Genomic DNA, 15,253 nt, shown 5'->3' on the forward strand with positions numbered 1-15,253 from the left:
TTTCATATGTACCATATATATGTATGTATATAATGAACTTAATAATTAAAGAGTAAAACATTGATATATGTACCCACTTAATCATTTTACTACACTACACATCACATACCTACCTATATCAATCGGATCTAGGATGATTCGGCGCTGGGACAACTGGGCGCTACGCAATCGAATGAAATTTGAAAATAAATAAACGTTCGTGAATTATAGGTAGTTTTAAAATATATATTTAATACTTGGTGAGAATTTAAATATGCACACGTAAGTAATGATTTAATTGTGCATATGTTCAATTTGAAGAGAGTTTTTTTTATTTTTATCTGAAGCATCTGGCAATTTTCAATCTGCAATAAAAAACATTATGTTAAGAGGACGTTCTACAGAATTGGCCTTGAGAATTGAAAATATGATTTTTTAACATGTGGTCCATAATATCTGGTCTACTAGTTAATATAAAAAGGTCGTGTCAAAGTTGTTTGTGTTAATAAATTTGCTCTGTGACTGATCCGACTCATATTTCACATTCATTTCATCAGGGCTGTCGAAGACATAAATCATAATATATATTTATAATTTTAAATTTTTATTTATAATTTATATTATTTAAGTTTTGTGCATCTAATGCCGGGTCCACACTGGCAACAAGTTAATTTGCTGGCAACCTCGTTAGATTTTACGATAATTATTGTAAAATTTCTTAAGCAATTATGGTAAGTATCGTAAAATTTAATGAGGTTGCCAGCAACTTGTTGCCAGTGTGGAAATGGCTTAATATCCAGTGTGGTTCACGTAGTGGCATGGACCTGGGGTTAGCTAATTCAGGAAGTCAACACCCATGATAGAATTTTTTCCAGTTTTGGTTGCATTATATTCCAAAACTCTTCTGTAAAAATCGTTTCCGAGTTTATAAATGGAAATTTCTCGGTGTACATAGTAAACAAACCTACGAATAAAAAAAGACAAAAAGGAACATACTGATTCATCGCAGTAAAATCTGGTAATCAAATTCGCCATTTTGAAAAGCGACGATTTTGCGTAAACAAATATCACGTGGTCTGTACGTGTGCGGCAAACTTCGATTGTGTTTGTAATTTTGTGCAAAGTGCGAATGTAATGTTTTCAAATAATTGATATGGATTAATTATACCATCGTATTATTTTCTCGAAATCATAAACATACTATAATAGTATTTGAGTATCAACCTATGTTCAATTTGAATTGGGTTATAATAATAATATACCCGTATATATATCAATAGTATGTTTGCTACAAAATCCACCCAAGTTATCAGTACGTACTTGCACAGGTTTGATTAAAAACCATGATGAAATTAACATTTAAAAAATATGAATGCTTAATATTATTTTGACAGCCCTGTTTTCTGATCGGCTTCATCTAGCAGGTGTTCATAAAATAATAATAATTCTCCGCGCGGCAGAAATTATCAGTAATAATAATAATATTTCTTGAAATAAAATCTCCGATGATTAGTGATTTTTGCGAAAAGATCGATTTAAATTGACGTAGTTACGACGCCGAGGTCCTTTTTATACTAAATTATATTTGAACGGCGGGCTCTTCAGCAGGCCCTTAAGAGCAAAACCAATTAAAACTACTAAGTAGTAGATAGACACTTAATAAACTTCTTCGTCTACTGTCTGTATCAAATCGTCTATTTATTTAATTAATGGTCATTATCACATTCGGCAGTGCGGAGCCCACTTGTCATGGTGTCCAGTTGTCCCAGTGCCCATTAATTCTAACTGAAATATTTCAGTATTGTTTTCGTAAAATAAAAAAAATCATTGTGTTATTTTAACATATTGCACGATTTTTAAATGTCAAGGAAAATATATTATTCTTTCCACTTTCTCATTGACACGTGTTCATTTTTCTTTAATTTATTTTGAACAGTTTCTTCAAATTATTGGTTAGATGTTTTTTTTGTAAATTTCAAAGAACTCATAATTTAATTTTTCAAAAGAATCTAAGTTAATTTTTTCATTGTATAAACAAACTTTAACAAAGAGTTTTTATTGAAATACTTTAGCAGAACAATACTTGATCAAATTGTCAAATTTAACAGTATTCAATAAATATAATCAAAGTTTATTCTAATATTTAACGTTAATAATAAAGGCGCGTAACATTAATTAACACAGTAATAATTATATTTCTTTGTATTATAATATGTTTAGTAAAACATTATATTTGACTTAAATAATTATTTTAATGCTTGCTATCAACGATCAATAGTTAGTAAAAAGACATTGTACTGAGTTTTGATGATGTATGTATGTATTATAAAATATTGAGTCTGTTCGGCCAAATAATAATGTCATGTAAAAATTTAATACTGGTCGTCAACTTTATTAAATTCTGTGGAATAAGAACCATCGAATTTTGTGTTTTTTTTTAATTAATAGGCCATTAACAGTTGCCATATGTAGTAGCTTATCGCCACATAATATAAATAAAATTTTACTACGCCTTGATAATGACATAAATATTGTCACATTTTTGTTTATGGTACTGTTACTTATTACATTGTTATTGTTCTGTTACTAGATAATATTTACCCAGCTAAACTTTATTTATCTTTTTTTTTCAGGAGAAAACATGTCACTTCCGTGTCTGGTTTACGTCCACGGGGAGTCATACGAATGGAATTCCGGAAACCCCTACGATGGCACCGTCTTGGCCTCTCAGGGACACCTCATAGTCGTCACCATAAATTTTCGTCTCGGAATACTGGGTATGTGTCTTTCTTATAATTATACTTTTTAATGTCATTCTGTTCATACGATGTGATTATTCATGTTGACCGCATCCTTGTTAATTGTCTCAAATGTTCCACTTTTGAAGCTGTGAATGGTTCCGGTAACATATAGTAATTGTTAGTAATCAACTATAAATTAATAATAAAATAATAAATAATATTCATATTTTACTAAGTTATCTAACATTTAACAACACACCGTCATTTTAACCTTGCGTTAAAATTGCATGATTTTAAATTATATAATATTTTGAAAACACCTCAAATGCACACCTGCTAGAAAACATCTCTTTTAACAAATACGACGTCCGACGGGACTTGAACATGTATTCACTGGATTCGCGCTGAAATTAACTGGTATTTTTTTTCATATATAATGCTTATGAAATTATACAGGTTGAAAATATATTACATTCTTAAATCTTGTAAATTGATCGCTGAATAAAAGATATAGTTTATTAATATTATATAATATATTAATACATTTAACCAATGTTAGATTTAAATATTATATACTTCGGAAAACTATTGTTATTTTTTTAATTTCCAAAAGGTTGGAACTTACTTGGTATTTTTTAGGGTCCTGAATTTATATATAACGTTGAATCAATAAATAATATATATATATATAGAAATAAATGGTAATTTAAACTCTAAATACATCATTGCCTTTTAAATAATATATATATTGTTTTCTTATGAAACTATCAAATTTTGTTTGATCAAATACATTGTTATGCAATAAAAAAAAATATTATAACAAGTTGTATCATAGACAACTATTCCCGATTCATTTATATTTCGATCGAGTCAGAGAGATGCTCATTTCAAAAGAAGAGAAAAAAAACACTTCCTGTTTTCTTTTAAACAAGACTTTTCTTCTTATTTATGCTATAGAGAAAAAATACTTCAAATATTCATTTGCTTTTCTTTTGCAGAACAGCGTTTTGTTTTCCAACTTCTTTCAAAAGTTCACTGAATATATTTAAATGTAAAATTTCAGTTAATAAATACGACCGTTCCTTTGAAAATTTTATCGAAAAATTGTCAATTTTTGTTTTTCCTATCATTCGATACAACGGCTCTGTATTTTGTGGCAGTTAAAAAAACAAAACATGTCGCAATGAAAAAATTACAATGTTATTCAACATTTTACCAGAATATCATTGAAATACTGTAAGTTCATCTTATTACGCTCCATCATCGACCGACAAAATCGCACTACTTTCCTCGACTCATCGGTATGAGCTGCATCTCCAAGTAGATCATTTTTGTGGCACCGCTGCAGGATGAGGGAGGTTCGTCCATATCAGTGGAATTTCTCGTCAAACTCTCTGGTTGCATCCATGAAGTATCCTTCCTTTATCACATCTGTCACGAATAATTAGAGTGTTCGTCTGAATATAGTAATAGTATGCCCTTGTTTTGAAGGAGATATCGATTTTTAAAACTCAAAAGTCGAGACCCTTTAGTCCTTGATAAAATGCCGCATGGTCACAATATCAAAACTTGAACCAACTACAAATCAATATTTTCTATATTTAAATAAAAATCGGTGTGTGTACTTATGTACGCCCATTAGAAGTTATACTTCTTTAGCGTAACAAAACAAAATAAGCCCTTACCTGAGTCTATTAATATTACAGTGGATTAGGTTGATGAAAACGTACGCGATTCGTCTGTGTCTCATATAGCACATGATAATTGTAATTTAATTATTGTATTGTACCAAAACTCATATTTTCCACACAGCGCTTATAATCGATTCAGAAATGCACATGATGAATTAAAATTATTTACCAACTCAACATTCAAAAAAATTATTTATTTATTGATATATAATTTTACTCACAAATAATACTTACATAAATATAGCCTCAAATCTTGATACACAATCTTCACAATGAAAAATAAATATACATTCCAATATAAATAAAGTTTTATGAATATAAATTACCAGTGTAGAATGTTAGTCTCCAGATATTTGTACATACATATTATATTATTTATACATACATATATATTTGTAATATTATTAAATTACATACATATATATTTGTACATACAAATATATATACATATATATATTTATTATGACACAATATTGGTTATGTTCACAACACGTGCTCTTTACTTGGTTGTATTGAACGACTAACTAAATGACAGTATGCGCATGCGAGTGTACCCTTGAGACCAAAATGAATATAATCATAAAAAATATGTGTTACATCGGCACGCGCAACTTCGTCACACGCTAAAAATACACTCTGATCTGTTTTCCCAAACGCGCCAAAAGAAGTATAACTTGAAAAAATACATTAAAACCACTATAAGTTATCAAAAAATCTTCACATCACTTTCGAAAGAACATTCATAAAATACCATCCTAGTAATAATAATATGTTACTTTCAATGAACGCAAATTTTATATTGGGTGTATTAATTATAAATTTATTTTTTAAAAGTCAATTTTACCTATACAAAGTAGAAATAATATAATGACGAATACGACACTTTAAGTATGTATATATGTCGCTATCGAAAAAATAATACATCAATATCGGTCGATATACGTTACTGACTTGTAACTAACTTCTTGCCTTTCCCTGATCTTACATAATGATATTTTATTAAAATTAATTTTCCCGTATTTTCCGTCTTTAGTACCTACGCACTTTCATTCAGCTCAACGCCGCTTTCTTCCAGTTTTGTCTCGATATTATCAGCCCATCTTATTAGAGTTCGAACAGCTCTCCACTTACCTTCCAGCTTTCCGAATGTTTATTTTTTATCATCTGTGTTTCGTCTATCTTTATCCTCCCTCCCTCCCAACCATTTAAGCAATGAAATTTAAAATTTAAATTTTTATAAAAGTATAAAAAATATAGGTAATTTGAATTGGCCAAACCAAACACACTGTAACACACAATAATTGTTTGTAAGACTGTATCACGTTTCGGCAACGTGACAGCCGAGTGAATCCATGCACTAGCGGGAAAAGTTTGCTACATCTTCACCAATATTGACAACACTCTCGCCTGCAAAAGTATTACTGACGACATTTGAAAGGATGTTAATATCTATATTGTAGATTTCGATTTTAGAATAATAGAAATATTCTTTTAAATTTTGATAAAAAGTATGTTTACTTTTCTTTTCTTATGAATTTATTACATGTGTAGTAAAAAAAAATGACTGCGACGCAATTTTATTTGGTGGCTACATACGTTTAAAAATTATTATCATTTTTGTTTTCCTTTAAAATTTAAATTTTGACCAAAGTACAAAAGTAAAATTATAGGAATTGGCCAAACCAAACACACTGTAACACGCAATAATTATTTGTAAGACTGTATATCACTTTTCGGCAACATGACAGGCTAGTGAATCCATGCACTACCGAAAAATGTTTGATACACCTTCACCGAGATGACGAGATTTGATCTATATTGGTTCCATGAATAAACAAAATATTTTGATATAACAGAATATGAAGAAACAGAACAATGACTCTCCTTGCGTGGATGAGAAAAGGGTTACCAACTATTGCTGTATAATGTATATCTATTTTGATATTACCATTTTTTTTACTTTTCGTAAATTTACAAAAGACCATAGATATATTAATTGTCTAAGTAGGTAGTTATGGAAACTATTAAAAAAAATATCAACCATTCCAATATACATTATTATTTAACTTTGGATAATCATCATAATGTAATATTATAATGTAGCTATATGTTCAAAAAATACTTATATATAGGTATGTAGACATGCTAAAGCCAGTATGAAAATCCCGAAAATATTTTTTCGCGAAAGTACACCCCAGGGATTATCTTTCATCGGCCAAATTAACCGCTTTGCTGTAACAAAATTTAGTATTGCGGGCAGTAAATTTGTATGTCTTATTATTGTTCGTATTACCTACCAGCTTTTAATGAAATTTAAATTTTATAAATTAAAAAATATGTTATAAAATGCCGAACCTACCGCTGAAAAAAAATAATACTAATTACAGCACTTTAATACTGTTAGGGTAAAAATACATATATTTTTTTTAATTGAACACATTAATAAATTATATATCATTTGACAATTTTTAGTGAATAAAATTGTTTCTACTCGTTATTAAAGTGTGTTAGTAATTCATATCGTGTTAAAGTACATTACCTATTAATACTTGTCGTGTTAAATAAATAACATGTTTTCCGTATATTTTATAACAGTGTTTTTGATTCAATACTACGGACTCGTTGCAACACCAAATTTTGTAGGTACTATCCGACAACAAGAAATCGGCGATAAGTCACTGTAGTCCCATATAGAAAAGTTCTAAAAATAATGTATCGGGTCTCTTTTTAAGTTCCACTCCTTTTCTTCTTCGCAATAAATCAAAAATTTTAAAATAATAATTTTAACATCACTCTTGATTGTTTTAGACATATTTTAAAAAGCTAATTACGTAAATTTATAGATCCGTACACCACGGGACCGTAAAATGAAATAATAAATTTGGGGGCGTTCTTCATTTGAAAACGGTGCGATTAGCTTTACTGGAGGGGATTGTTAGTTCAAAGTTTTAACACATAGACAAGAAGTTCTTGTTTGACAGTAAATGCTAAGAGAATGACTTCAAAAAGTCGATTTAATAATAATTCAAGTACCGTAAAAACTGAGTTCTATGTGATTTCTAGAATTAGTATTCCTTTTACTTTCTTTTTATACAATAACCTTTTAAGTTATTTTTGATAAACACTTGCATGACTCTTTTTTAAAAATCTATACTATCATAAAGGTGATAATTCATTTTTTATATTAAAAAAGTGTGATGTTGAATATAATATTAATTAAGCTCGCGCTATAATCTAATTGTGTATGTAGCCGACTATACATTCATCCACGACTATACATTCATTCATTATGTATGTATTTTTTTCGACTTATACGAGGTATAAATGAGAACTCTGCCATTCTGGGCAGTGTTGACCTGTGTGTCCCTGATAACTATCTTAGAAATAGAGAACATCAGTTGTTTATTCTCCCAAGGTGCAGAACCAACCTGCCACTGGTAATGCCAATTGGGAGGGCGATAACTATGTTCAACGAAATTGCTTCGGGTGTTGATATATTCCACCTACGTGAGGATGAGTATAGGTGGACGTTATTTTATAAATTTTTAAAATAGGGTCTGCTTAACTCATCCGGTGTATTTCCATGTACCTATATAATTAATATTTTTGTATGTACATATTTCTACTGTTTAATAACATATTATCTATCTCTTTTTTATGTCATGTTGTGAACGTCTTAAACTTATAATTTGTAATGTCCACAATATGTAAAAAATAAATAAATTGAAATTGAAATAAATTGAAAATCCTCCAAGGATCAGTGTTCCGAGCTTTTTATTCATTTTTTCTATTATTTTGTTGCTTTATATATTTTTTTTAATTATGTCGCGGTTCGCGAGACTTGCACCTCAGCAGTTATGTCATAAAAATGCCACATCTGTGGGTAAAGGTTAATCCACTCGTAACAACATTATTTTTCATTAAAAATTGTCATACAAATCCCGAAAAGAGACTATAAGAAAGCGAGATGATACCAGAACAAGGTTTACTGCGCCTAATAAATTACATCAACTCGCTGTTGTGGTGGCAATGCCGCGTCTCTTCAAAACGAATGAGTGCAATTTGAAATAAACACTGCGTTGCAATTACGCTGTATGCTTTCGGGTTACATTTTCAGGTGCTGTATGAAAATTATTCTTCGTTGTTTCGCGTTTTACAACAGCATTACGTTTGTTCAGGAACATAATATAAACTAACGGCTTAGCAAATTCAAGTAGAAATGTTTTATTTGCCCTCGCAGACGCAATAAGTAAGTGAGATGATTACGTTTTAAAATATTACAACAAGGAAATAATAATACCGCTACATTTATTTGCTACCATCATATTATTGTTGATAATATAATACGAGTATATGAATAATTATAGTGATGAGTGATGAACTCATGCCTCCTACCATGCTTAACATATGCTTGTCAGACCTGGAGATACTCTAGCATAGTAAAGAACAAAATCACCAGCTGCCAACGCGGTATGGAACGTAGTGTGCTAAATATCAGCAAAGACAAAAAAATAAGATACACAAAAATAAGAAATATTTCAAAAGCCACAGACGCTCTAATCCATGCTCAAAGACTTAAATGGAAATGGGCGGGTCATATAGCGCGACTACAAAATGAGAGATGGACAAAAATAATTACTTCATGGGACGTCCCAAAAGGGAAACGCTATAGAGTAAGACCCCATGCGAGATGGCAAGACGACATCATAAAGACAGCGGGCCCAAATTGGCTACAAATAACCAAACACAGAATCCAGTGGGACTCTTTGGAGGAGGCCTTCACCCGAAGAGGGGTTCTTACAAACCAAACAAACACTGTAATTAATAACTAATTACATATCACTGCTTAATTTATAAACATTATTTAATAGTATTATATACAAAATAAAAAATCTTAATATATATAATATGTATAACACAAAAATATAAAAAAATAATAATAAATAATATTATATAAACTAGAGAATAAGAAGATAATACAATCATAGATATATATATATATACATAATAGATATATTCATAGGTTATATATATATATATATATATATATTCATTAGATATAGTAAATTAACTGTCATTTACTTTTGTTTGTAAGAAATAAAAAGGCTTTTATTTTATAATTTATATATATATGATTATACCTACCTGCAGGCTTATGATGTGATTATTTGTTCAGCAGAATAACTTGGGTTCCCTCAGAATTTTTTAAATTGTATATCGACTGAGACACGTGGCTTTCATATTTTACTTTAAATAAATAGATTTTCTTACTGATTCTTCTCCAGAAACTCCAGTTATGTGCTTTAGGTTGGGGTGTGCCCGAGGGGCTTATGATACATTATTTTATTCAGTTTTTTGCCTTGTATAGATCTAAGTATTGTCATGTAAAAAAAATCATGTGAAGTGACCAAGCAAAACGTTAATAACTTATTTGCAAATTATTTTTTAATATTTATTATTCTATTTTTATGTAATATTAAACCCAACCTTGATATTTTTACTGTAACAATTTTATTTTTCATTAGCAATTAGCAAATCTCACACCACACCATATTATTTGGCCTGTTAGAAGTTGCTCAGGGGAGCTAGGAGAAGATTAAATTTCTAACACGTGTGCAAAATTTCAAAGGTAAATAATATCTGCTACTACTTTTAACTCTTTTTATACTTACATAAGGTATTCATTTTACAGCATAGTTTGCTTTAAAAGCTTTATCATACGATATGTAACATTTTCAAGTTCTTATTATTAATTCAGTACATAATTGAATATTATCATTTGAGTGAAAACCAAGACAGCGTTATCGATTTCTTGTGCGAAACCTTGAATATCCAAACTAACTCAAGAGTATGTGACTCGTGTAGTTTCTGATAATTAATGCTAAATTAGTTACATAAAATTTGACGAATATTATTTGAATATTTCATGAAGATTATTGTGTTAAAATATTCAAATTTATACCTATTTTGGAAATATGATAGCACAGCCAAAATAATATGTAAGCAAATTTCCAAAATACAGTGGCACGAGTAGATTTTTTGGTGGTTATTAATTTTAACAAAATATATTAATTTATGAGTTAAATTGCCAGACCAACACTCAATGGGGAGTTCGAATATATTAATAAACACATTTCTCGTCCATTTTTTTTTTCACAAATACGAAAGTCATAATATTATGGTATGTCGTGGATTAGAGTGGCCCTCGTAGTTCAGTGCATAAGGCATTAGCTTCTAATCATAAGATGAGGTCACAATATATTTGTGTGGGTGTTAACCTTGATGTTTGTGTGATCGGTTGGCAAATGTTACTGCACTACCGTCATTAGTCCTCGTGGCCCATTGTACATCGTATTAAAAAAAATATATTATTATATTATATTATGTTAATGATATCATAAGTTCCGCTATACTGGCGTCGCACTTCCGATAACATATTTTTGCATACAAACAGTGTGAAGCGATAGTAAAAATTAAGTCAAAAATTATGTGTTTATATCGCTTTCACTTACCTATATTTGAATAATTTCATCTCAGAAATCCTAAGAGGAACATATTATTATGTGCCACCGCAGAGTGAAAGTTTTATTAACAGATTTTTTTTTTACGAAAAAAAAGTGCTAGCTACATGCAAAACTTATTAAATCCAACCTCTGCGTTCAAATAGATATCTGAAAACAACAAGTCAATCTTGGCAGATCCGGGATTTCAACCTTAGGCCTACAACTTACTAACCGGATACGTTACTGCTAGGTCATCGTGGGCGCCTTTGGGAGACTTTGTATAATAATTGTACAGTGCTAATGCCTAATAACTACATAAATTATACATAAAAATGAGCACTCGTAATTTTATGGTTCAGTGTCAAGATTTTGTAACTACGAAATATTGATTTTTATGAAACCTCTTTGTAAGGAGGCCAATATTCATACTTATCAGATTGTAGAGCCAATGGGAAATAATAAAAAAGTCTCTTCCTTGTGTGAATTACTTCCAGATAAGGAGTTATTTTGACCTAATATGTTTGTATTTCATTAATTTTTAAACTGAAATCCTATGAACGGCACTGGTTACTAAAAACTGGAAGAATTTCAATAAAACATTTGAATTATTGCTTAAAATTGAGAATGGTATTAGTTCTAAAATACGTGCATAGATAAATCAACGAAAGATTTCCCGCGCAAATACCAAACACAAATACACCAATATTTAACGTCAATAGTAACTTGAAAAGTGTTCATTTCTCGCAGCGGGCAAATTCTCGTTCGTTTTTTCGCGCCGTTATTGATATCGCAATCCATTATCTAGGCTGACAGCGTGAAAAATCCGATAAAAAAAAATCGCCAAACCACATTTTGAAACATGACGGGAAGGTCCCGGGGAGAGGGCAATTTTAGCGGGCAACAAAGCAATCCGACATTGTAATTAATTGAGCATACCTGATGTGTTGAAGATGAATTTTTCCGTTCCTCTTTCCGATTACTCTCTCTCCCTCTCCGCTCTCTGCCCGATATTTCGTATTAAAAATCCATCTCTCTTCAGGTTAAAAATACGTTTGAATAGGTAAGATGCCTATGTAAATTTATCGATAAAACGTGTCAGCTCTTTTCGCTTCTCATTATTGAAAACATTTTTTTTTCTTTTTAGTAAATTTTCCTAATTTATTTTTTATGATCGTAAATAATATTTCACTGTTCGACGTTGGTGATAAGATAATGTTAATATATTATTTCCATTATCAGTCATTTATATAACAATTATGACATCGTCAAACGAAATAAATGGATTTTAAAACTAATAAAAAACCTAGCACCGATTCACATATTCATATTACCTGTGCCGCAATAACACTGAGTGATATAATATAATCGGAAAGAGTCTTGTATATCTATATGTAGTCGTAAACATTGAATTTAAATGGATATAAATATTTAATTAAAATATTCAATGAACAATACATAAAACTTAAGAATGTAACATTCTTTTATGAACTGTTTAATTACATCACGTTTTTGATACCCCCTTAATTCGTTAAAGATAAATTAAGTAATATTTTATTATGAGAAAAATATGAGTTTATATTTTTTGATGGTTTTGTGATGTCACATCTCCTTGATCCCTCCAACACAAATTATTATACCAGACCAGGGATCGAAATGACCGGAGTACCATTCCGGTTCGTGAAATCGGTAAAATTATCGCTCCGTCTCGTGGAAAAAATAATTTGACAGTCTGACCTAAAAGTATATTAGTCTATTATGGTCTGACCTAGATATGCCATATTATAACAAAAAATCTAACACTTATTTTTAAAAATACATGTAATTTGTGAGGAAATCAAATAACTATATTATTGAGGAAAACTTGTGTTGTATTTTAATTTGTTATTTTTAAACTGAGCAGTCATAATAAAAGCTACCATTAAATATAATAGTTTAGTGGCTTGGATAAATTTAATCATTCTGTAATTAGATCAATAAAATTCACACAATACAATTAAATTATTCAACCAGGATAAGTCGGGTTATGGGGGTCCCAACATGTGCACTGGCCTTCATATGAATAAAAATCTTATTGTATTAATTCATCATTATTATAACTAAAGGCTGGTTCAGATTAAAGTAGCGAATGATTTAGTAACAGAAAAGTGTCCGAACACAGTACATTAGTGAGTGACGTCAAAATAAACAGAACACAATGTAACAAACCAAAAATATTTTTATCCAACGAATAATTCACAAGATTAAGAATGTAATATTAGATATCATTCTTTTTATTGAACATACATAATATGAAAACACTTCTGAGAAAATATATAACCAATAGAAAAAAATTCGACACCCAGCAGGTTTGAACCTGCGTCTAACACTCTAGTCTCTAGTCTAGCCTCCTACAGCAGTAAGTTGTTCACATTCTGGTCTATTTAATCAGATTTTATGAAGGCTCGACCATTCTGGGCTACTATTATAATAACAGATATCACCATAAAATAATACTCACGATATCAGACGATAATTAAGTACCTTCTCGTTACTTGAACTTGTCACATTATTACATTGTATTAAATATAACGATTAATCTAAATCAAACCTTTCAATTAAGCAGTTCATAAATATTATTTATTTAAATAATCGTTCCTCACATACTGTGCTTCTCGGAGAACGATGTAAAACAATTAAATACTAAATCCACATACTAAATACATCCTCAAAATGTAATACAGTATACAAGTACATACAATAAACAACCATTTAAGGGCCCACATGCCCAACGTAGGTCAAAATGGAGATTTTATGGTATTTTCAGAGCATAAGCCTGGACATTCATTAAACGTTGTAGATAATCTATTTATATAATTTTGAAGCCTTATTATCCTTTATATTTATTTTAAACATTTGATTACTGCATAAAGTAGTTTTATTACATAAAATAGTATTCTTTTAAACCTCTCGATCTAATGTTTTAATATATAGTCATTTTTCAGTACATCCGTGTGCAGTAGTGTTAAGATTTTTTAGATTTACTTATTAATTTTGGCCTACGTTGGGCATGTGGGCCGTTAAAAGAGTTCTGTGTTTTCTGAAGTTATTCGGGAGCTATTTTAGGAATCGTCAACAATACGTATCGTATGGCGTCTATCAGTCACAGATGTTCAATACATTTTCTGGTGTCCCTCAGGGCTCAAACTTGGGGCCATTGCTGTTTACGATTTTTATAAATGACATAGCAATGGTCATTAAAAATGCTATGTTTTTGTTGTTCGCTGATGACCTGAAACTTTTCATGGAAGTTGTCACCTTGGACGATTGTCGTCAACTCCAACTTGATATAGAGAATATATTAGATTGGGGCAGGCGTAACAAACTGGACTTCAATATTGAAAAATGCAATATTTTATCATTTACCAGAGCCTCGCGAGTATTATTTTTCCAATATTCGATGAATGGCAGAGTTCTTTCGCGAATACCATCTGTAAGGGATCTTGGCATTACGTTTGACAGTAAGCTGTCATTTAGTGGTCATATAGCTATCATTTGTAAAAAGGCGCTACAAATGTTGGGCTTCGTCTTGCGTACTTCCCGGGTCTTTTCGGATGTTACTGTATTAAAAATTCTTTATAATTCCTTAGTGAGAAGCCGGCTTGAGAGTGGGTCGATTATTTGGGCCCCGCATCAGTTGAAATATGACCTTATGGTGGAGCGAGTTCAAAAGAAATTTTTGAGACTCCTTTATTTGAGGTTATATGGATACTATCCGTGGCTTTATCCAACTGACTTTCTCTTAGGTATGCTAACATACTGTAGTTTAAGTGCTAGAAGATATCAATATTTGGCCACGTATTTTTTTCGACTAATACGTGGTGTGAATGAGAACTCTGCCATTCTTGGTAATATTGACTTGTGTGTCCCTGATAATTATCTTAGAAATCGGGAGCATCAGTTGTTTGTTCTCCCGAGGAGCAGAACTAACCTGCCTTTGGTGATGCCAATTGGTAGAGCAATAACTCTGTTCAACCAAATTGCTTCGGATGTTGATATATTCCATCTACGTGAGAATGAGTATAGGTGGACGTTATTTTATAAATTCTTAAAATAGGGTCTGCTTAACTCATCCGGTGTACTTCCTTGTACCTATATACTTCATATTTTTTGTATTTACACATTTATACCATAGAATAACTTAATATTGCATAATTACAATATAACATAATACTTTTTTAATAATATTTATTTGTTTCTAAATGTCATGTTGTGAACGTCTTAAACTTATAATTTGTAATGTCCACAATATGTAAAATAAATTAAAATTGAAATTGAAATTGAAACATATTGAATAGTTTGT

At 30.5% G+C, this 15,253-nt stretch overlaps 1 protein-coding gene across 1 annotated transcript in view; it reads left to right on the forward strand.

Annotated features, from left to right (window-relative positions):
- Positions 1-15,253, forward strand: part of LOC147066151 (neuroligin-4, X-linked-like) — a 379,113-nt gene that overhangs the window by 281,928 nt on the left and 81,932 nt on the right. The window contains exon 4 of the mRNA XM_085955728.1: positions 2,613-2,756. Within this exon, the coding sequence (XP_085811854.1) occupies positions 2,613-2,756 (144 nt within the window). The remainder of the gene's footprint in view (positions 1-2,612; positions 2,757-15,253) is intronic.

This window comes from Rhyacophila brunnea, unplaced genomic scaffold (assembly GCF_057557595.1).
Source record: "Rhyacophila brunnea isolate RB1 unplaced genomic scaffold, BYU_Rbru_1.0 scaffold_5, whole genome shotgun sequence".
Taxonomy (NCBI): Eukaryota; Metazoa; Arthropoda; class Insecta; order Trichoptera; family Rhyacophilidae; genus Rhyacophila; species Rhyacophila brunnea.